Source organism: Microcebus murinus, chromosome 13 (genome assembly GCF_040939455.1).
Source record: "Microcebus murinus isolate Inina chromosome 13, M.murinus_Inina_mat1.0, whole genome shotgun sequence".
In the NCBI taxonomy this organism is placed as follows: domain Eukaryota; kingdom Metazoa; phylum Chordata; class Mammalia; order Primates; family Cheirogaleidae; genus Microcebus; species Microcebus murinus.
Window position 1 is genome coordinate 7,670,470 of NC_134116.1, and position 22,103 is coordinate 7,692,572.

Genomic DNA, 22,103 nt, shown 5'->3' on the forward strand with positions numbered 1-22,103 from the left:
GGTATCCATCGGATGCTATCGTCTAGATCTTCGTTTCCAGGGTTGATGCTCCACTTTCTTTGCTCTTAAGGAATGTTGGCCTGACCTTCAACTATAAAAAGATTTCAAGTTGCCCAACACTGAAGAGGGGAACATAATGTCCCTGATAATGGAACAATTATTTATCCCATGAATGCTCCAGTGTGACAACTTCATGGTAAAGCCAGAAATGTCATCCATTAGCTTCGTTCCTATGCCAGATATTAAAAAACATAAATAAAATTGTCACAAGAGTCATACTGTTAATACAAAGTAACCTTATAGGAATGTAAGAGGAAATAAAATTAGTAAGTCAGTCCATGTATTTTGCTTGCTGAAAGTATTTACTGCAGTAATTACAATAATCCTGCCACTTCCAGTTTTGCTGGTATGATTAAATTCGCTATTCCGTGGTCTATTCAGTTGTCTAATATGTTTCAAAAATTGCAACTTCAGTGGCAGGAATTGTAACCTTATCTAAGATTTGCATCATACCAGTGTTCTGTCAGAGCTTAATAAAAGATAATGATGTGCTCACTTTACCTTGAACTTTCTAGGTCATTTCTGAAATACACAATAATACACAGTGAACCCCCAAACCGTCTCATATTTATCCTCACACATTCTGTTCTCCTTCCCTCTGCAGCTCAGCCCAGTTTTCACGTCTGTGGGTTGCGTTCTCAACTGCTCACCTTTTCATTTCGAACGTTCCCCTTGTCGATTACTAAAGAATTAAGCTTCTTGGTTGCGTGGGGGTGGTTTCAAAATTTGCAAAGTGAAATACTCCTTATCAGGCTTCACATTGAAAGACAAGCTGTGAAAAATGCCAGGGACATTCATCCTTGTATATTTTCACTTTTAACTACCTGACATTTTATTGAAGATCTTTGTGTCAGGAGAGTATTCCACAGTTAGTCAAGTTCTAATTTTTCATGTTTATGGAGCAGATCAATGATGCCAAGAATCAGAAGTATTTTAAAAATAATGTTTATTGACGATAGAATAATAATTTCCCATCCTCCACCTAATTATTACTTACCTTAAAATACAAAAATTAATTTTTATTCCGTGAGCACTTTCCAATTAATGGGGAAAGAATGAAGCCAGATCCAATCTCGTTGCCATGGTGGCAGTAGAACATCCATGCTACACTTGGCACCTGCCAGTGCAAGGAGAATTTTAGAGACGGAAAGGCTTACTCCAACATAGCACCTGACTGTCCAAGGCAAAGGCCAGAAGTTCAGTGTCCATCCTGCCGTCTGCCCCGGGGCCATGGCCTGGCATGTGGATCTGTCTCCACCTGGGCCAAAGAAACCATGTCTCAACACACTTGTGCTGCAGAGAAATCCTTGCTGGGCTGTGCTCATTGCTGCTCCCATTCCTGAATTTTCTGAGACTTCTCTTATCTTTCCTATTTTCGCTTAAGGCAGAATCAGTCGATTACTGTTACTTTCAACCAAAAGATGCTTAAATATAATAATACCGAAAACAAAATATTTATCAAGCAATTTCTCATGTAAAATAAACAATTTGGAAGACAGCAAACGATTTCTGAGAATATTTATAGATGGATAAGTTAACAGACCCTATGAACAATTATTTACATTTGTTTTTATAAAATTTTATAATAGGAAATATTAAATCGGGTGGTCAAAATCTAGCCACATTTTCTCAAATATTAACCATTTAGCAATATTGCATTTCTGATCGCCTATACATTTATCCAAAAATGTTCCCTTCACACAAATCAATTTGAAATTCCCTTTTAGGTGTGTTTTTATAACTGGTTTGGAAGTTAGAAAACGTCTTATTTTTAAATTCTAATTCTTGGATTCATTATTCACTCAACAGGTATTGATTACAGCTCACCATGAAAAAAGCCCAGTGCCCAAGGCCTGCGTGGACGAGGCCAGGCCCACTGGAGCAGCCTGGCACAGTGAGGCACGGACTGGGCCCTTCCACCAGCATGCACAGTGTCTTCCAGTGAGTGGCTGCACCACTTCTGGCCTCAGTTTCCTCACCTCCACATTGAAGAGACTGAACTAGATTTTGAGCCTGCTCTCAAATTCAACCAAGGGGTGAGTCAACAAGAAGTTTAATAGGCTTTGATTGCTGCTAAAAATAAAAATTTGATTTCTCTCTTTTGTTTTCTATAGAGAAATGGTCTCGTTTATGGAAAAGCAGCTGTAGATGTGTCCCTCATTGCAGCATGAAACGGGAAGTGACTAGTTTATGCCAAGGCTGGACTCGATCTTCTTCAGCTGTACAGAATCTCTAGTCCATTTTTTAAGAATACATCTGTTAAATTAATCAATAATTGGCCAAAAATATCACTCAAACCATTATTTGTATGGTACTTTAGCATTTATGAAGCACCTTCAGACATTGTCCTGGGTGATCCTCTGAACACGGGATAGGTGTTATCACATCCTTACTTTGGGTTGAGAAGAGTGACTTCCTTGAGGTTACAGTGTATGTAATAAACTAGTCCCTATTCACACCTTCTGACTTCAAGCCTCATGCTGCTTTGTAGCATGGCATGCTGCTCCTGGTACATTGCTTAAAACTTCATGGGTAAACTACAGTCCTGAAATTTACTATAGGGCAAAAGGAGAAACTTTAGCAGCAACTGGTTTTCCTGGAGGAAAATCAGATATATAAGTAGCACTTGGTAGCACAGACAGGTATTTGTGGTTCCTGCAGATCCCTTTCAGGCAGAAGAGCCCAGCATTAAGATCTCAGGCTCCAACCATCCTGGGCACCTATTGCAGCTCTATTCCTGGGAGACCATGTGCGTTTCTTCCATTTTCTACAGTTTTCTCATCATGTAATGAGGGTAGTTCTCTACTCCATAGAGCTGCGGGAAGGCTAGCACTGCTCCTGACTTGTCACATGACCCATCAATGGGCCCTGACCATTAGGCAGGTCTCCTAGCGCAGGGCGGTGGTAGAGGTGGCAGATAGGGGCCTTGGTGCCAGGTGCAGGGTGTGTGGCCTCATGCCTGCCACGTCCCTCACTGGAGGGAGGGACAAAATGGCTAGCCACTTGTTATTAGAAACTTCATTAAAGTCTCAGCACTTTCACCGGGAATGACAGCCTCTTTGTGGCAGAACTGCTATGAAGATTTAACATCAAGTATACAAAGTACCTCGCACAGTGTCTACACATAGCAGATGATAAATGGTGGCTGGATTTGCACACGCTAGTGACGCTGGACACCTTTATTTAAAGTTGGCTTGCTTAAACAAGCCATTTTCTCCTTCAGTAAAAACGTTCTACTTTACTGAAGCACGGAATGGTACAAATCAAGAGTTAACCTGTCACTCCGTTTGTAGTAACTTCCTTTTAAAATGGGAAAACACCAACCACATCTTTATGAACAAAATCAGGTAATACGAAGTATTTGAGGTAAGAAAAGAGAACTGACTTAATACTTTTCTTTATTCCACTTATGTATTTCCTGCCATCCTTTCTGGGGTGAGGGGGTACGCCACACTTGTGTGTTGGGTTTGGGGGAAAAACTGAATAGTTATATATTCTGAAACAAAGCCCCCATGAAAACTTTAGGAGGCTGCTTTGACTTGGCAGCACGACCCGTATTTCCTGTCCCACCGTTTCTGCCTTCCTGAGCCCTCCACATATGCTCAGGATGAGAAAGGGTGACAAGACAACATGGTGCCTAAAGAACAGCAGTCATGAACCACCAATTGTTTCCAGACTAAAAAAATCCAGAAGTCTACCTCCCAGACTGCCTAAAACCACCTGGACTTGGGGATTAAAGAAGAATGGACAAGGTAAAACAGGGAGGCCGATGACTGCAGTGAAGTCCTGCTCCACATACGCCAGTGATTCCAGTCATAAATCACCTTAGATGGAACGAGGAAAGCTAGACCTCCTACAAGAGCACATTGTGTCTTTAAAAGTGCACAAACTAAACTTTTAATCATTTTGCCTAATAAAAAGCTTTTAGTACATTTTACCTGGAATACTACATAATGTGATATTTCAAATAAACATCTACTCTTTCAAAAATAGTATATAGTACTATGCAGTGGCTTTTCTTTAATGCTTTATTACTTTAACATTGACAACCACTGATAGTCTCAGGTAGAGACGACTTGCATAGCTCTAATCACACCAAAGAACCACTGGCCAACATCCAAGTCACTGGAAGGTAAGTCCCTGTGGGTCTGTGACTCCGGCAGGACCCCTCACCACCCCTACCATCGGCCCCAGGAACACCACAGCTGCTCAATAAACACCTGATTGAAGGTATGAAGTTCCCTTAGTTCAGTTTGAAATACAAAGTATTAAATGATAATGGAAACACTTTAGACCTTTTATCTGAACTGTAATAACTTGATTATTATACAAGTATTACTGAACTTCTAAAATAAGCAACTATTCTACATTAGATATCTTTTCACTAATCTATTTTTCAAAAACAATTCAGTTCCAGGGTTACCAGGATCTTTCTATTGTATCTAATCATGATGTAAATCATAAATCTTAAGCATTCTAAGTATTTATTTTTTTACTGTCCACGACATTTAAAAAAGTGACTTAAAACTGCCAAATCCAACGAAATTCGACTCTGTATTGTAAACATTTTTCAAAAGAAAAAAATGGCTAGCCATTTATTAGAAACTTCATTAAAGCTGGGGAAAAATATCCAACACTTGAATAACTACATGCTAGGCTCTTATACACTAAACCTCATGTCTCAGAACCATCCTATATGAAACAGATATTTAATAAGTGAAGAACTGCAGACCAAGAGTTAAGCAACTTATTCAAACTAACTGCCCAAAGGACAAAATGGGGTTCCTACACAGCAAGTTTGGCCTATGATGTCCCTCTTCACTACATAGTTGTCTACACCAAAACTGAATAACTATGAAGAAATCCACTATCGCCAACTGTGTTCCACTGAATCTTCTCTCCTGTAACTTCGTTTTCATTATTAGCTCTAATTAAAATAGAAGTGAAAAATTAGCATAGAATTTCGTATAAGCCAAGATTTTTAAACTATTTTTATTGCTATTGAATTTGTACCAAGTATTTTAATTTTAATTCTATAACTTCTTTTTTTTTTGAGACAGTCTCGCTTTGCCCAGGCCATGGTGAGTGCCGTGGCGTCAGCCTAGCTCACAGCAACCTCAAACTCTTGGGCTCAAACAATCCTTCTGCCTCAGCCTCCCGAGTAGCTGGGACTACAGGCATGTGTCACCATGCCCGGCTAATTTTATATATATATTAGTTGGCCAATTAATTTCTTTCTATTTATAGTAGAGACAGGGTCTCGCTCTTGCTCAGGCTGGTTTCGAACTCCTGACCTCGAGCAATCCGCCTGCCTTGGCCTCCCAGAGTGCTAGGATTACAGGTGTGAGCACCGCACCCGGCCTATAACTTATTTTCATATAGTAAACTTCTTGTTCATTATTTGTCAGGGTAAATCTCATCAAATTTAAGCACTCAAGATTCTTGAGGTCAGGAGTTTGGGACCAGCCTGAACAAGAGTGAAACCCTGCCCCTACTAAAAATAGAAAAACGTAGCTGGCATGGTGGCACACACTTGGAGTCCTATCTACCTGAGAGGCTGAGGCAGGATGATCGCTTGAGCCCAGGAGTTTGAGGTTGCAGTGAGCTATGATGCTGCTGCTGTACTCTAGCCTCAGTGACAGAGTGAGACTGTCTCAAAAAAAAACAAGCCAAAACCAAAAGTAAACAATCAGAAAACAACTTACTGTTTCACTTATAATAAATACATGCCACAAAGATACTTAGATCCTACAGTGACATTACTCAATTCTTCCTTGTAGTAGCTTCACAGGGACTGAAACAGACCATGGAGAAAAACCGATCTCACCGAGTTAGAAGTCAAAGTAAACCATCTATCAGAAATGGAAATTCCACTGACCCTTTCAATAGGTGGGCAGTTAATGACACAAATCATCAATGCTAGATGCTTGCCTAAATCAGAGGTCAGCAAACTATTTCTACACAGGGCCAGAAAGTAGTTTTTGCCTTTCAGGCCAAATGGTCTCTTTTGCAACTACTCAACTCTGCAGTTTTGCAAAAGCAGCCACACACAATACATACCCAAACAAGCATGGGTATGTTCTAATGAAGCTTTACTTATGGACACAAGCATTTAAATTTTATATTTTTTCATGTCTCCTGAAATGATTTTTTTTCTTTTTAGCCATTTAAAAATGTAAAGGCCATTCCTAGTTCACAGGCCATACAATTTTCGTCATGGGCTGGATTGATGGGTAGGCAGTAATTTCCTGATCCCTGATTTAAATACATATTCTCTTCACATTTATTTATTTGCTGGCATTAGGTAACTTCTATTCATTATTAAGTGAGAACAATAATACAAAATTTGTTTAAGGCTTTGTCTAAACTGCTGTTATTTAAATTTTCAAGACAAAACTTTTTAAGTTACTTATGTCAACATTAAATATACTGCTAGAGAAACAAACTGGCCAAGTTTCATTTATTTCTTGACATAAAATCTGTACAGCTCTCAAACATACAGCAGGAAGCACACTTTAGTTTCACAATAGCATCTGGCTGTACTTCCAATTATAATACAGCAAGTGCAAGTTCACTTGGAAATGTACATTTATACACCTTATATAAATTAAAGATGACTACACTATGATTTGTGATTGCAAAAGCATGATTGGGAGTTCCATGACTAGACCACTTCTGTTTAGTAAAAATGTACCCAATCATTTAAAAATGGCCATCTGGGGAATGGGCCAGTATATAAAATATTTGTCACGTAAAATTTAACCATTTACGTTTTTAAAAAATAATCTTTGAACTTTAAACCTTTGTTATTGAATTGTTTTATGGATATACATTATAGTAGCAAGAAACAAATTTACCATAGGCTATATTTTTGGCAACTTGGCTAATTTAAAAATTTTTTTTCATAAAGTAATAATAGTACTTTCATTAGAAGAAAATAGCTAAATCTTTTATTTCCACATTTAATGTTAGGATGCTTTTAGTCATCCCCCCCCACAAAAAAAAAATCAGTCTGAGACATACTTAAATGTTTAATTCAAACCTATATTTGTGGTTTCTAAAATGCTGATCCACGGACCACTTTGTTACACATGTGTACCAATAAAAACAGAAGGCCAAGGAATCATTGCCACCCCTATAAAAGGAATGGCCTCTTTTCTAACATTCTTTAAAAATATACATTTTACAATCCTTACACCTCAACAAAGGTGGCAACATAATAAATACACTGGTTTGTTTTGTTCTCTTCACTCCTCAATGAATGTCCACAAACTACCTGTTATAAGCCCTCTCTTTTTTGGATTTCTCCAGTGCTTTGTCCATTGTTTTCTCGCTTTCCCCTCGACATTTGGGACAGTACCACTTGCCCTTTGGTTTATGGTTGAGGCCCACGCATGAGAAGTGGAACCACTCAATGGGGCACTCGTCGTTGTCACAGCCGATCATCTCTCCATAGGAGACCTGATTGCACAGACAGTACGTCGGCTCGTTGGGGTCGATGGGCAGATCTGCAGGGGATGCTTCCCTCTCTGCTTTGGCCTTGGAGCGTTTCTTTTTCTTTGAGGTTTTTGCTTTCTTCTCCTTGGGCGTTCCTGAGGTGATGTCGTCGTGGTCATGATTATTAGATGCATTCTCTCGATTCTCGTTGTTGCGCTGTCGCCGGGATCTCTTGTTATTTGGCTTTTCTGCCTGCGTGATTGTCTCATTCTTCGACTTGTCTTGGCCGGCTTTGCCGCTATTGCCTGTAGCATCGCCCACCTCCTGATGCGCCTCGAAGAGTTCCACGTGACTGTCCACCTGTCTGGCCCGGTTCTCAACCAGTTCCACCATCTGGCTCACGATCTGGATCTTCTCATCTCCCAGCTCCTGGCTCCGGATCAGGGCTCTCTGAATGCAGTGTAACATCCGCCTCTTCTGCGTGCCGTCCGTCTCCCTTTTAAACTTCTCGTAATAGTCATCCAGCTCCTTCAGGATTTCTACAAATGAAAAGACATGCATTACACATCCATGCTGTGAGCACTAGTGAAGACATTCACATCAATTAAATAAGACCTTAATTGCCTAGTCTATAAAATAGTTTAATTGCAAAGGATCAAAATGACCAATGCAAGGCTTCCCAATATAAAAATCTTATAACCCATCAGGCTTTCTGGAGGACTTTTTTTTCCTATTGAAAAAATCTCTGAAACTAAATACAAATGCCAACACAGATCCATTTAGCAAAGTGCCACTCTAAGCACCCCAAGGGACTCTGTATGAAGTTCAGAAGCATGGGTGACAAATACTCCTGAAGTAATTAAGGGGAAAAGTTCAAATTAGCTAAAGTGCTTGGACCCAAACTTTTATTATTTTCTATTACATTAATGATTATGTCTTATATTGCCATTTTTGTTCAAACATTTTTATTCGAATAAAATCATTTATAATTATGTAGTAATATGAAATTCCTTACATTATATGAGCATATAAAATTTTAACTATTATAAATTATTTATATTTTTTGTACTATATCTTATTTATTTTATTTTTAATTATTATGGGTACATAATAGTTGTTTATCTTTATAGGTATATATGATGTTTTGATACAAGCATACAATGTGCATTAATCAAATCAGGGAAACTGGGGTATCTGTTACCTCAGGCATTTATCATTTCTCTGTATTAGGAACATTTCAATTCTTCTCTTTTAGTTAAAGTATACCCTAACTTATTGTTGATTATAGTCATTTTGTTGTGCTGTCAAATATTGTTCTTTCTATCTAACTATATTTACCCCCCTTCCCCACTACCCTTCTCAGTCTCTGGTAACCATCATGTACTCTCCCATCACCACTTTTTTGAATATTTTATTCAAATTAACAAATGTCTTTATTCTTTATATTTTAATGTAACAACATCTAGAATACCCTATTAGAGAATGAATATAAATTTATATAATAGCTGTCTGTGGTTAAAGAATGGAATTAATAGGCCATGCCCAGATGACTTTGTGACCGAGGTTCTTAGTTTATCAGTTACTGTATGTTTATTTTAGCATGTTATCCCTCTAATTAGTAAAGACAAGAATGGTTTGATGACAATAAAAAAAACAACCTTGCCCTGCTTTAAAACAAAGGTGAAACATTTTACTTTTCCATCTACTGCTTAAAATAGTATCTTCTTATCTATAAAAGTCAATAAATTTTAAAACATTATCAAAAACAAATTAAAAACCTTCAGTATTAAATTCAAACATTCTTGGTCAGGTTAGAAGAAGAGTGTATGTTATTTTAAAATGTAATTTGCCAAATGTAATTAGGCAATTTCTCAAGAATAAAAGCTTTTAAATAACCTGTAAGAGTTACTTCTCTGAAATAAGAGAAGTAAATGTTTTTGCCAAAAGTCTATTTAAATACACAGAAATTTCCAGTTATTTTTCTCAAATGGTAACCATTAAATCAATTTTTCTCCTAAAACCCTTTTGCATCTCTTAAAACAAGGCAACTACATTGCTTTCTGAATAAGAAGTGTGCCCGGAGGGGTGAGAGTGGGAGGGAATGTCTAAAAACATTGCCATCACCATTTCTACATCTTATCCCCAAGTAGTGTAACATGTACACCAACACTAGAGTAAATCCTATGAACTTAGACCAACACTGAAGCTTGCCTAAATATACTACTAAGTATTCTCTTTCAGGCTATAGTCTTATAAAGGAAAATAAAAATCTCAGAATCCCCCAAACTCCTTAAACAAAGGGAAGGTGAAGCCTGGTGGCTGAGTCATGCAAACACCTTCCAAATGAATAGCTGTTATAAACATTATGCATTAGCCAGATACTCACTGAAAGGTAAAAGGCCTCAGGCATCTGGGAAGGACTGCTCCCACAGATCATGCATAAGGAAACTCTTTGCTGGCCTCCCATAAAGAAGGACAAGTTAATTGTGACTTAGGTCTGCAGTCTGAGCCTAGCTCCTAACAATAAAGTCTGTTTGATTCCACACTGATAATGCTGATTATTACAAGCTTATCTTCCCAGGTACAAAACAGAGACTGGATGACATCAATCATTCCTCCACCTACCCAAATGTGTCTACATAATTGATTCTTCCTCTACTCCCCTTTTCTCTTCAAACATTCATCTTAGCTTATGTAAAATGTAGATTTCCTGGGCACTAACTAAAGTCTCTCAAGAATGTAACCATCTGTGTTACTCAACTCCCAGGCCACAGGACCCCACCCCCCAAATGTCTAGATACTAAACATTCAAAAAACCTCTTTGGGAAAAATTCACAGATACATCTGTGGCTTGCATCTCCATCGTCCACCCTCCCCTTTGCCTAAAGCCGGCTTAATAAACTTCCAGTAATAGAGATCCATGCCTCAGTCACTCCTTTCACAGTTGTCACTCTCAAACCAATGACATCTCTGAGGATACTTCCTAGAGAACAAGGGAAACTGCCACCAGAAAAGAGGAATGCCACAGTCTCAGTCTCTTGGAGTAATTAATTCTGAAAATAAATAGCTGTGCTCAACTTATCCAACTACTATCAATTTATCCAATTTCTTTATCATAAATGTTAAAATATGAGTTTGTGCCACTTATTTTTAAATGGAACACAAGTTACAAAATGGTATGATTTGGTTTAACCCGTAATCAAATTTCTAAAGACAATGCTGGCATTTCATAGAAAAGAACAATTCTACCAAATTGTTAATTTAAAATTTAGTAAACCTACAGCTTCTCTTATATCACATGCAAGCTTACACACAGGTGAAGCGTTACTTGTGGGAAGATAAACAAATACCCCAATCAGAAAATTACCAATAGGTAATTCTGTTACCTATACAATGGCATTTTTCTTAGATGCCCCAAGCAAAGTGCTCTATCAACAAAGGCCAGTAGGTACAGATATTTACAAGCAGGACCACCACCACCACTACTAAATAGGAAGGCATCCTGCCACACTCTGCTGCTTCAGTTCCATCAGCTCAGCTTCAGATAAACTGTTGCTGACTCTTCTAAATCTGTCCCACACCAACCTTACCAAGGGAAAGCAACAACGTATGGAAAGAAGGGAAGATCAAATGAGACTGTAGCAAAATTTAATTTGGTTTGTTCAATTATCAAAACTATACTTTAATTTTACATAAAGGTTGCAATGAAGTTCTTTATGAAGCATACTTCCCTGGGGTTGGGTGGGTATTTTTATAAGATACATGAAAAATGATTCAAACAACCTCAAATACCGTTTAAAACTGGCAAATTAATTACAATCCATCCTTATGGATTAATCTACAATTGATACGTACTAAGCAAAAGATTGTTAACCAAGTTTGACTTGCTACAGAGTAGTTCCGTACATATAAAAGCTTAATCTTTTTTAACTGTGTGGCACATCTCAACATTTACAGCGAAGTTCAACCGGATGAGTGGCGATCGCCACCACGACGGATGTGTGAGCTCCACACTCTCCCAGCTGCACTGCTGAAACGCACACCGGGGGGCAGGACCACAATCTTATCTGAAGCCAAAAAAGCACATCATCCCAAGCTAACCTGAAGAAAGACTTTCTGATCTGGAGCAGCAAGCTAGGTTCTCCACAATGACAACAAGAGGAATAAAGAGGTTTTGTGGGTATACTGCCACGGATGTCAGAATATTATACAGGCCAACTTTTTCGTCCTCTTAACGTAAAAGGGAAGACGAATCCCACTCTGCACACTTTTTCTTAAATAATCACCAAACGCTTGGAATCTTCCGGGTCCCCGCTCCCTTTCCGCTCACAGCTCCGAGCCCAACCGCCGGGGCCGCCCCGTTTAGTCCCGGGACCCCCTTCCAGAAAAGCCCCCAGCCGGGACCCCGAGCGGGGACACGCCCACGGTCACTCACGCTCTCCCGGCCACGCACGCTGGCACCCACGGATCAGTAGAGAGGTGACCCAGGGTCCTCTGCGGGCTTGTCCTGCGGGTTGCCAGTGCGGGCGGGTGGCCCGAGCCACAGCACCAGCCCACGGCAGCCACCATTGCTCCGCGGCCGGAAGTGACCGAGCTTCGTGGGGCACTGGCCGGGCCTCCCGCCAATAAGGAGGGGGCGAGAGGGCGGCACGCCCCGCCCCGAAAGCTGCTGCCTATCAGGATCGCCGGACGGGAAGGCGGAGGCCAGGCGGAGCGCCAATCACAGCGCAGGGCCCGAGAACACGGCCCGCCCCAGCAGCACCAAGGGCCAATCCAAAACCTGAGGCCGGGCGACCCGAAGACATTCAAATCAACTCGACCTCCTCCCTCCACCCCGCCCATCTCCAAAAGAGAAAAAAAGAAGGCAGCGGAAACACAGACCCATGCCAGTCACTGTACAAGGCACACCCTCATCCGGCCCAGCGGCGAATCGCTCCACAGCAGGCTGATAAGGACATTCCACGGGGAACGTCAAGACCAATCACAGAGAGACCAGGGCGGGACGTTCCGCAATATGCTAATGAGACTCCTATAAAAAATCACTGCGAAGCTGCGTCTCGGGTAAAGCGCGCAGGGGCGCTTTCCCAGCTGGAGGGTCTGGTGTGTTGTGGGGAGTGCGGACGATTTTTCACCCTCCCCCGACTCTTCCCGTTTCCCTGCTGCGCAGCCCTGTAAACATTTGTAAACTACGAGTGACGATCCACATTCAAAACACAGCTCCCAAAGCTTTGCCTGACCTCGCAGGAAAGTTTCCCCAACAGCCAACAATTCCCGGCGGACACGACCCCTCCACCTCTCTCTGACACTCTGGGCGGCCGCGGCTGCAGAGAAGGACCCACAGGTTCTCTCACCTGCCACGTTCTCTCCTTGCCAGCATTCTGCCCGCGCCCCCCGAGTGCCGCGCAGATGGGCGCCTTCCCCGCCTCCGCTCCTCCCCTTCCCTTCCCCACTGCACAGAGAAAAGCCCACGTCCTCCGCAAACTACACCCGGCGGCGTCGCCCCTCTCGGTCGGCCCCCAGTCCGCGTCCAGCGCCAAGGGAGGGCCGGAGGGGGCTGGGCGGGGGCGGGGGCGGCCGACCTACCCCAAGCCGAGTACCCCATACTTTATGTAACACTCGAATTCAGGACTGGGTGGGGGGTGGCGACGAGGGGCCGGGGAAGCAGTGGCGCTCCGGACCGACGCAGCAGGTCCGCGGGAACCCCCGGCCCGCAGCCGCCCCCCTCCAGCAGCCCGGTCTCCGCGCCCTGCAGCCCCAAGCGCCGGCACATCCCTCCATCTCGCGCCGTAATCTGCGCCCCTTCCTAGAGGACACAGCTCAGACCCGCCGCCCCCTCCCCCGCAGCACCCGCCTCATCACTTCACTACAAAGAGCGCTTTGGTCGCGCAGCCTTGCAGCGAGACCTCTCGTGCCTCCTTCCTCCTCCGTGTCCCGGGCTTTGCACACAAGGACCTTGGCGAATCAAAGGCGCCCAGACCTTTTGTTCCTGCCCCTGTCGAGGGCCGCCGCTGCGGAGCCGGCCGCGTCCTCCGGTCCCGGGCAGGACCGGCCCGGCCCGCGGCGCGCCCGGACCCACGGGGATGGAAGCGGCCGCCCCCGCCCATCCATCACCCGGCCGTACCTTGGTATTTCGCGTCGATCTCCCGCATCAGCGAGACGTTTCTCTGCAAGTCGAAAGGCAGAGACTCGATGGAGTCCAGGTAGTCCTCCACATAGTTCACCAGGTGGACCTGCTCCCCGTTGGCAGGACTCAACATGGTTCACCCCGGAGGTCCCCGGCGACTCGGCGCGGCTTTCCGCTTCCTCCACCCCCCGCCCCCCTCAAAAAATAGCACTGCAAAATGCAAAGCCCTCGCTCTCCCGGCGCCCCCCCGCCGGATCCGGCTCCGGTCCGGCGGCTACATCTGCCGAGCCCGCCGCGCCGCCTCCGGGGCCGCGGGGACCCCGGCGCCTGGGGGCGCGGGCCGCGGTGGCGGAGGCTCCCCGGGCGCACGCCCCGGCCGGCCGCGCAGGCCCCCTCCTAGGCGGCGGGGCGGGCGCTGGGGGCCGCGCGTACGAGCGCGCACACACCGGAGGGAGAGGGCCGAGCGCCGCGGCCGCCACCGCCCACCAGCCCGCCCGCCGGGCCGGGGAGGAGAGCACAGTGGAGCAGGCAGCGGGAAGGGGCGCGCTCCGCCGCCCGCCGCGCCGCACTTGTCCAACGTGGAAAACCCAAATACCAGTTTCAAACACTTGGGAAACATTCAGCCCCGCGGCGCAGCGCGCATGCGCCCTGTCCCCCCCGCCCGCTCCCCCCGGCGACGGCCCCGCCCCCCGCCGCATTCACGCCCCTCACCGTCCCGGAGCCCGGGGGGCGGCGGGGCCCGGAGGCCGGCCGGCCCGCGCGGGGGCGTGGCCTCGCCCTTCACTTTTGCCAGGGTGAGGGTCGCTGTGGGGACAGCGGCAAGGCCACCGGGGCGGGGGCAGCCGGCGAGGCGCAAACTTTACTAGGAGTTTGGCACTTGGTGGCAGAGCCTGTTGGGTGACGCTGCACGGCCCCCGGGAAACGAGGGGTGGCGGCCTGCTTCGGTGAAAAGCCGCCCGGCACCCGGTGGGCTGCGGGACCGCCGCCTTCGAAACCTCAATACGCACCAGCCATCACCCTTTCCACCCTCAACCTCAGCCTCTCTCCAGTAGCCGCTCGGCAGCGCGATATAAGTACGGCCTAGAACAGAACTGGCAACCCCAGCAGCCAATGGATTTGCCGCCCTTACCTTAGCAGCCCAATCCAGACGAAGAGGAGGCGGGGCGACCCTGGGTACCTCCTCTCAGGCTCTTACTATTAGAAACCCAGCTCCTCTGGGAGGCTGAAGGAGAGGGCGGGCCACAGCACGGGCGGAAGTGGCGACGCATGCGCACTTGTCCCTCCCGCGGCCTCAAAGCCGCGGCCGCGGGCCCGCGCGGGAGCATAGCTAGCCTTCCACGGCTGGACCACCGCTCCCAGCAGCCTCGGCGGCTCCCGCGCCTGCGCTGCTTGTCACCTCCCTCCCTTTGTGTCGCCTCCCGGAGCTCAGTGTGGAACGGTTTGGAGACAAAGGGGCCCAAGAGGGAAGCTGCTCTCCAGGGTCGAGCCCCCGCACAGGGCAGGCGCGGAAGCGACGCTTTCCCTAGACCCTTCCCCGCCCCATGCCATGAAGTGCGCTCCGAGTCCGCTCCCTGCACTTGGGAGGACCACCCAAACCAACAGGGCGCCCGGGGCCAGCGGCCGGGCGCCCTCCCCCGGAGCTCCTCTCCCCGCCCGAAACTCCCGGATTTAGGGCTTTCTGAAAAGCCGGACGCCGAGCGCACCCGTTGCCTAGACGACGGGCCCGAGCGCAGGCCCCGCCCCGTTCCGGCGGAGGAACGGCCCCGGGGCGTGGTTACGCTGGTCTCGCTGAGGCCGGGCGCTCCCGCCTTTGTCCCTGCTCGCCCGGCCGCCGCGGGTACAGTCCGGCCGCGAGCCCGGCTGGGCTGCGGCTGCCGATGTCCCCTCCGAGGTCGACTCGAGAGCCGCGCTGGCCACGCCTGGCTTCTGCTTGAGCCCTCCTGTCTTCCCAATTGCGTCGTCTTTTTTCCGCCGGGTTGGAGAGCCGTGCCTGGTGCTTAAGCCTGCCCGTGAGATTTTATCTTTCTCGGAGAGTCGGGTCGCTGATACTGTGTACTGTGTTCTGTGAGCTCAGCTCAACCCCAGCCCTTGCAGGGTCTCCGTCAGCTCTGCGCCAGCGCAGTTCTCCATTTTTCTTGTCCTCTTAATTTGGACAGTGTGGGCTTTCAGCTTGTATCTCTCGGGTTTATCCTGTTGCGAAATAGGATACACTACCTTAGACATAAAATAATTGCAGTTTAAATGGTTGCATATTCTGGTGTTGCGTTTTCGATGAAACACTGCATGACATTTGAAACCATTTGAAAATTTTACAAAGTATTCTGTGTAATACAGTAACATTTCAGGTTAATCCAGTAAATAGATTATTAACTGCAGTGGCGTTCATTCCAGCGATTTGTATTTTATGGTATGGATGTCAGCACAGCAAATGAGACTGAATCGAGCCGTTTTTTATTTGGAATTGTTCACATTGGAACGTTGCTGCAGTGTTAAATGATGAGTACTATTTACACTCTGAAGCGGATTTAATCTTCATTCTTAGGCACTTTCATCTTACCCCTGTATCAGGAGAGCGTTCGCTTTGATATTTGGAGAAATAGTTGGTAGTTTTACTTATAGATTCACGCTTCTTCCAGTCTTGGCCCAGTTAAAAGCAAATGAGTAAAAGTTTCATTTCTCCCAACATTTATTGGCCATTAGTCTGCACAAAAGACTATAACATTCTGTGGAAACAGAAACGTATGGAATACAGAGGGGGTACAAAGTTGAATGTGAAAAATTATGCCTTTTCCTCAGAGAACATATAAGCAATTTAAAAGTACAATAGCAAGAAAGAGGTTCTCTTAATCCTAGCACTTATCGGCTCTAGAATTAATAGTGTTTATTTGATCTCAATAAAGCTTAGAAATAATTTACCTTTTGATTATCCAAAGATAATCAAGCTGGAGTCTGACCTAGGTTATCATTTTTTAAAAAAATCACAATATGTGACAAATCATTTCTTTCCTCTTTCGTTGTTTATGAACTTTACATATACATAAACAAAAAAGGCATCTTAATCAGTGAGAAATACTTTAGGAGCGCCTTACTATGCGCCAGCTACCGTTCTGTGCGCTGTGGAGACAATAAGGAGCTTACATTCCGTAGGACGTTTAATCCACCTCTAGGACTAAAAAGTAAGAAAATATTTTATTTTTTATTGGCTTTACATAGTGGTTTTCTTAACAAGCTTAGAAGCCCAGTAGCTAAAACAGACTTAACTCTGATGGTGCATTTTAAATATGCCACTATGGAAAAGTGCTTAATTTTGAAGAAACATTGAAGAATGTTGGCTGTTTCAGTTTTGCTCCTTGTGGTATACTGCAAAAATAGATGTCCAGACTTTTTTCTAAAACTATATTTTTAGTTCAGCTGGAGATGCTCAAACCTATGGGAATAAAATATAACAGATGAACAAAAAACTATTAATGTTTTGAGATGCTTAAAAATAAATGCTAAGTCATTCATCTTAAACTTGAAAAGCCCTATACAATATGCTACCATAATGTACCCTACTTTGGATTTACAAAATTTTGCCTTGAAAGAAAATGGAGTACATTTGGTTGTTGTCATTAAGTATTAAGAAATGGCATTCATGATATTTTGGAGTTGATAATTTTAATACACTTCCTTGTTCTGACCTAGATTGGGTAGATAACTTCAAATTAAGAGCATACTCTTTTTTGTTATATATGGTAATAAAGCTTCCCAGTCCATTTTACTTTACTTTAATATTCAATATGCAAAAGGTCATATTTGTAATAATCATTAAATAATGGGTTATTTTTGTAACTGTTTTGATGATCCTCGAAAGTCTTGGGAAAGCATAGAATTGCTGCCAGCAAAGGACTGAACACGTACGTGACCAATTTTCTGAAGACAGAAGATGCCATTGTTAAAGTCAGGATTTTCTATGGCCAATTCAAATATGCTTGTTATCCAGATTCATGTGTAGATTTGGTCTTCAGTGTTACTATATATGTTTCCAAATTTTGAATTTAGCTCTTTCCTTGCATTCCTAGTGTTCTCACAGATTGCAGCCGAGCTTTTTGTTCATTTGCCATTTTTACTGGCACTTCTAATATCTGAATCAGAGCTTTCTCTATCAGGTATTTCACTGCCCAGATTTCTTCCCACCTGCACAACAGGTGGATTTCATGAGGGATTAATTCAACAACGTTCAACAAGCCCTTTTCTGAATTTAGTGCAGGATATAGTGATAAGTTCAAAAGAATTTACAATCTAGAGTGCTCAGGGAGAGGAACACACATTGCACTAGAAACGAGACAATTACAAAATAACTTAAGTACTGCACTGGCGGTGAGGAAGTGATATTCCAGGAGAATTTAGTTAGGGAACATGAGTGGTTAGCACTGACCTACAGTATAGGGTCTCCTAATTCTGAACAACAGGTTCTAACATTTTAGCCTTATACATTAGAACAGGTTTACATTAGACTACAGTCTAGCTTGAGACAGAATTGTAGAATTGGACTCTTGGATATTCAGAAAACATTAAGTACTCTAGGACAAACTTGTTTGTCTCTACTTAATCATTTGCTTTTCAATGGGGCATCAAAGCACACTAAAAGAACGGAGGAACCTCTGTGCTGTTTTGAGTACTGCAAAAGCAAAGGGTTTTTTTGGGGGGAGGGGCGTAGACACTATATTGCAAGATCCCAATAGGGGCATGTCGGTCGAGAAAATTTGAATGGATTCTCAAGATATGGTATGATAGAACTTTTAACCTTAAAATGAATCCCAAGCAAACATTTGCAGCTACACGTACTTGATGAATTGGTAAGTTCCTTGTTTGGGACGTTGAATCCCGAGATTCCAGGACTGAGGGTTGGGGTGCACACGTGCTGTGTGTACCCGGGCGCAATCCGTGCCCTGGGGTGCAGACGTGCTCCGGGAGCCGGCCCTGGCGCCGCCCGGACGCCCAGCTCGCTCGCGCCAGCAGGAAGGTAGCGCGCGATCCGCCGCTTCCTGCGGCCTCCGGGCGCGCGCCCTGCCCCCAAGCCCTCAGGCCGGGCCCGAGGGGCGCCGCCGGCCGCCGGCCTCTTCCGGGCGTGGGCGGGGCCTGGCGGGGGGCGGGGCCTGGCGGGGGGCGGGGCCCGGGAGCAGGGCTGCTCCTGCGCGGCCCCGCCCTGCTGCTGTCGCCGGCGCCCGCCGCGGTCATGCTGTGGACGCGCGAGCCCGGCCTGGGCGCCCGGCTGTTCCGGGCCGCGCTGGGCCTCGGGAGACCAGGCTGGCCGCGGCACGCGGGCCGGCCGGCGAGTGCGGGGCGCGGGCAGGCCTGGCTGAGGCCCGCGGGCCGGGACACGGGCGTGCAGGTGCACAACAGCCTCACTGGGAAGAAGGAACCCCTGATCGTGGCTGGCGCCGGGGCCGCCTCTTGGTGCGTGTGCGCGGGCACCGGCGGTGTGGGGCGGCGCGGGGCTCCCGGGAAGTGTTCCCGACGCTGGGGTGTGTGCACTGCCCGCACAGGTTGGGTGCGAATTGAGTGGTTTGGGTATAGTCCCTCGGCTGTGCATCCGCCACAAGAGGTTACTTAAAAGTAGTGATTATATGATCATTATGACAGTTGAATGCTCTTTCTTGCAAATATGCTTCACTTGGATTTTAACTTTGTTCCTAGGTATAGCTGTGGACCAACTGTATATGATCATGCACACCTTGGCCATGCTTGGTGAGTCTCCTGGATTCGAATTTTCACATTTCAGGAAACCATTTATTTTGGAAAGGATAAGCCTTTTGCAGGTTTTTTTCATTCCTCAAAAGGCAACTTAAGAGTCCTGAGTAGTCACTACGTGACAGGCATTGTGGGCACACGTTATAGTCTCATTTAGTTCCTGGAGAGATTCTGAGCATTTGTACCCATTTTATAGGGGAGGAAACTCAGGGCAGCAATGTGAAGCAGTGAAAAATGACCTGTTTTAGAATTAAATATTTGTTAGTAGATTTAATGACATTAAGAGACCCTTCCATTTGTTTGCCTTCACTTTGTTGGTATAAAGAAAACTTTAAGAAAGCAAAGAGAAGTAAAACATTTTTAAGAAGCACCACCACCAACAAAAAGGGACCTTTCCGGGGCATCTAGCTGGCCAAAGTCAATTCCTGTCCCCACCCTCATCAGCTTCCCAGCCTTGGACAAGTCACTGTTGCTTGGAGATGGAGATGATAATAGTATCCATCTTTTTGAATCCTCACAACAATTTTAGTAAATAATGCCCACAAAGTGCTGCTTACCACCGTACCTGACATTCGATGTGTCATAGGGCTCCACAATTACTTTGACTTTCTCAAGGGCACACATTGAAAAAGTGTTGGAACTGGGGTGAAGATGATTTCTCTGCCAAAATTTTTCTTTCTTGACCTCTTGACTGTAAGACATAGTGCTTTCTATGTTTGTCAAAGTTACTATACAAAGTTTCCTAATATTTTGTATATTTACATTTTGTAAATATAGTATATGAAAATGACTTCTTATACATTTTTAACTTGGTATTTATTGTTCAGACCTAAACTAAAAGTAAGAAGTTATACATTTACTCTGTACACTTTTAAAAAAATGATATATCATCCAGCAAGATGGGAACCTTTTTTGAGTTTTCTTTTTTGAGACAGACTCTCACTTTGTTGTCCAGGCTAGAGTGAGTGTCGTGGCGTCAGCCTAGCTCACAGCAACCTCAAACTCCTGGGCTCGAGCGATCCTTCTGCCTCAGCCTCCCGAGTAGCTGGGACTACAGGCATGTGCCACCATGCCCGGCTAATTTTTTATATATATATCAGTTGGCCAATTAATTTCTTTCTATTTATAGTAGAGACGGGATCTCGCTCTTGCTCAGGCTGGTTTTGAACTCCTGACCTTGAGCAATCCGCCCGCCTCAGCCTCCCAGAGTGCTAGGATTACAGGCGTGAGCCACCGAGCCCGGCTTTGAGTTTTCTTATAACAAAAATAAAGTAGTCTAGGAATTGTATTTTTTTTCCTTCCCTTTGGACTAACTCACAGTTCATTATCAAAAGCATATTTTGATGTCTTTGTTGAATTATAAAATATGTTGGGGAAATATTAAAAACCAAATATCCTTCCAACCTGCAAATTTTCCCCAAAGGTAGAAGAAAAAGAAAATGATTTTCATATTAAATAAATATTAAACCAGAAGGAAATGATTGCAAAGACAGAAATCTCACCCTTTCAAAGAGCTTTGGGGATGCCACCTGTCTTAATCCATTTGGGCTGCTGTAACAAAATACCAAAATACTGGGTAGCTTTTAAACAGAAATTTACATCTCATTGTTCTGAGGCTGAGAAGCCTAGATCAAGGCACTAGCAGATTCAGTATTTCATGAGGGCCTGCTTGCTGGTCCATAGATGGTGCCTTCTTGCTGTGTCCTCACATGGTGGAAGCGACAGGGCTGAGGGAGGCTCTCAGGTGTCTTTTATAACTGATCCCCTGTCTCTGTCCTATAACCTAATCACCTCCCAAAGGCCCCACTTCCCAATACCATCACCTTGGGGTTAGGATTCAACACATGAATTTGCGAGGGACACAGACTTTCAGGCCACAGCACAACCCATTGTTTTAGGTGGGTTTTAACAATTTGGAGCCAGATGACAAGTTAGGCCCATCTCCTCCCTGACACTGGGAAATGGGGTGTCGTTTTCCTTGACTACATTTCAGAGATGGTTTCTAGGTTTTCAAAGTTCCCTGAGTTGTGAGACTGGCTAGAGGCTTATTTTGGCCATTTGAAAGACTTACACACATTGAAAAGGAGTCTCTTCCCTTATTTCCAGCTAGGAGAATCTAGTCTTACAGTTTCAATGTGTATTTGCCCTTACAAATACAGAAAACAGTACAAGTCTTAAGTGCACAGCTGAATGAATGTTGTAAGCTCTGGCCACGTGGGGCTTTCCCAGGGTCTGGGACTACCCCCTGGCGTGTCCTCTCCCCAGTGTGGAGGGTGTCCCTGCCCCACCTGTGCTCTGCCTTACCCACTGTCGTCCTTCCCCACCTTTCCACAGTTGTCTCAGTTCTGTAAATGCTTCAGTGGTTATTTGCTCAATCATTTAACTTTTATTGTGATCTAATTATTTCAGCTCCAGCAGGGCAGGGCAGTGCCTACTACACAGGGCAGAATTTGAGCGAGAATGTGGAGGATACCTAGGCTCAATTAAGTAGACAGAGACACCCTGAAAAATGGCCTCTGATGTTTCCAGAAGAGGTTGGCAGAGGGGTGCAAATCCTGTTTGGGGGAGAACACATTGGCCAGTTTGTCTCAAATAGGGGAGGAGAGGGAGAAAAGGTGAGGGGGTTGGTTGTGGCCAGATTGGGGAGGGTGTTGTATTTTCTGGCCCAAACGATTTGGGTTTTATCTCACAGTAGATGGAGTCACATTGGAATGTTTTGAGTGAAGACTCTTAGCGCTGACAATAGTCT

At 45.1% G+C, this 22,103-nt stretch overlaps 2 protein-coding genes and 1 long non-coding RNA gene across 12 annotated transcripts in view; 1 reads left to right on the forward strand and 2 right to left on the reverse strand.

Annotated features, from left to right (window-relative positions):
- Positions 1 to 6,503: 6,503 nt before the first annotated feature.
- On the reverse strand, positions 6,504 to 14,854 carry ING1 (inhibitor of growth family member 1). Of its 6 annotated transcripts, none has more exons than XM_076009287.1 (3): positions 14,629 to 14,645; positions 13,619 to 13,661; positions 6,504 to 8,036 (listed from the first exon to the last, which is right to left on the reverse strand). In XM_076009287.1, the coding sequence occupies exons 2-3, from the start codon at positions 13,644 to 13,646 to the stop codon at positions 7,333 to 7,335; spliced, it is 732 nt and encodes a 243-aa protein (XP_075865402.1). In that variant the 5' UTR covers positions 13,647 to 13,661; positions 14,629 to 14,645; the 3' UTR covers positions 6,504 to 7,332. The 6 variants fall into 6 exon arrangements, with proteins under 6 accessions (XP_075865402.1, XP_075865401.1, XP_012607430.2 ...); XM_076009286.1 differs by lacking the exon at positions 14,629 to 14,645 and adding an exon at positions 14,333 to 14,569; XM_012751976.3 differs by lacking the exons at positions 13,619 to 13,661; positions 14,629 to 14,645 and adding an exon at positions 14,751 to 14,854.
- Positions 14,855 to 15,400: 546 nt separating this feature from the next.
- Positions 15,401 to 22,103, forward strand: part of CARS2 (cysteinyl-tRNA synthetase 2, mitochondrial) — a 57,275-nt gene continuing 50,572 nt past the window's right edge. For 2 of the 5 annotated variants that reach the window (XM_012751969.2, XM_012751970.2), the window contains exons 1-2: positions 18,779 to 19,060; positions 19,301 to 19,351. In XM_012751969.2, the coding sequence (XP_012607423.2) occupies positions 18,840 to 19,060; positions 19,301 to 19,351 (272 nt within the window). In that variant the 5' untranslated portion in view covers positions 18,779 to 18,839. Of the gene's footprint in view, positions 15,631 to 18,778; positions 19,061 to 19,300; positions 19,352 to 22,103 lie in introns of those variants that run through there. The other 3 variants (XM_012751972.3, XM_020290253.2, XM_012751968.2) reach the window with 3 other exon arrangements.
- LOC142874798 (uncharacterized) lies at positions 16,290 to 18,777 on the reverse strand. Its single transcript, XR_012922415.1, has 2 exons — positions 18,449 to 18,777; positions 16,290 to 17,048 (listed from the first exon to the last, which is right to left on the reverse strand). It is a non-coding gene; the product is annotated as an uncharacterized LOC142874798 (long non-coding RNA).

Coding starts and splice junctions, on each gene's coding strand:
- ING1 (XM_012751977.2), bottom strand. CDS start 13,754: ATGTTGAGTCCTGCCAACGGGGAGCAGGTCCACCTGGTGAACTATGTG. Junction 8,037..13,618: donor GATCGACGCGAAATACCAAG/GTACGGCCGGGT, acceptor TTTCATTTGTAG/AAATCCTGAAGGAGCTGGAT.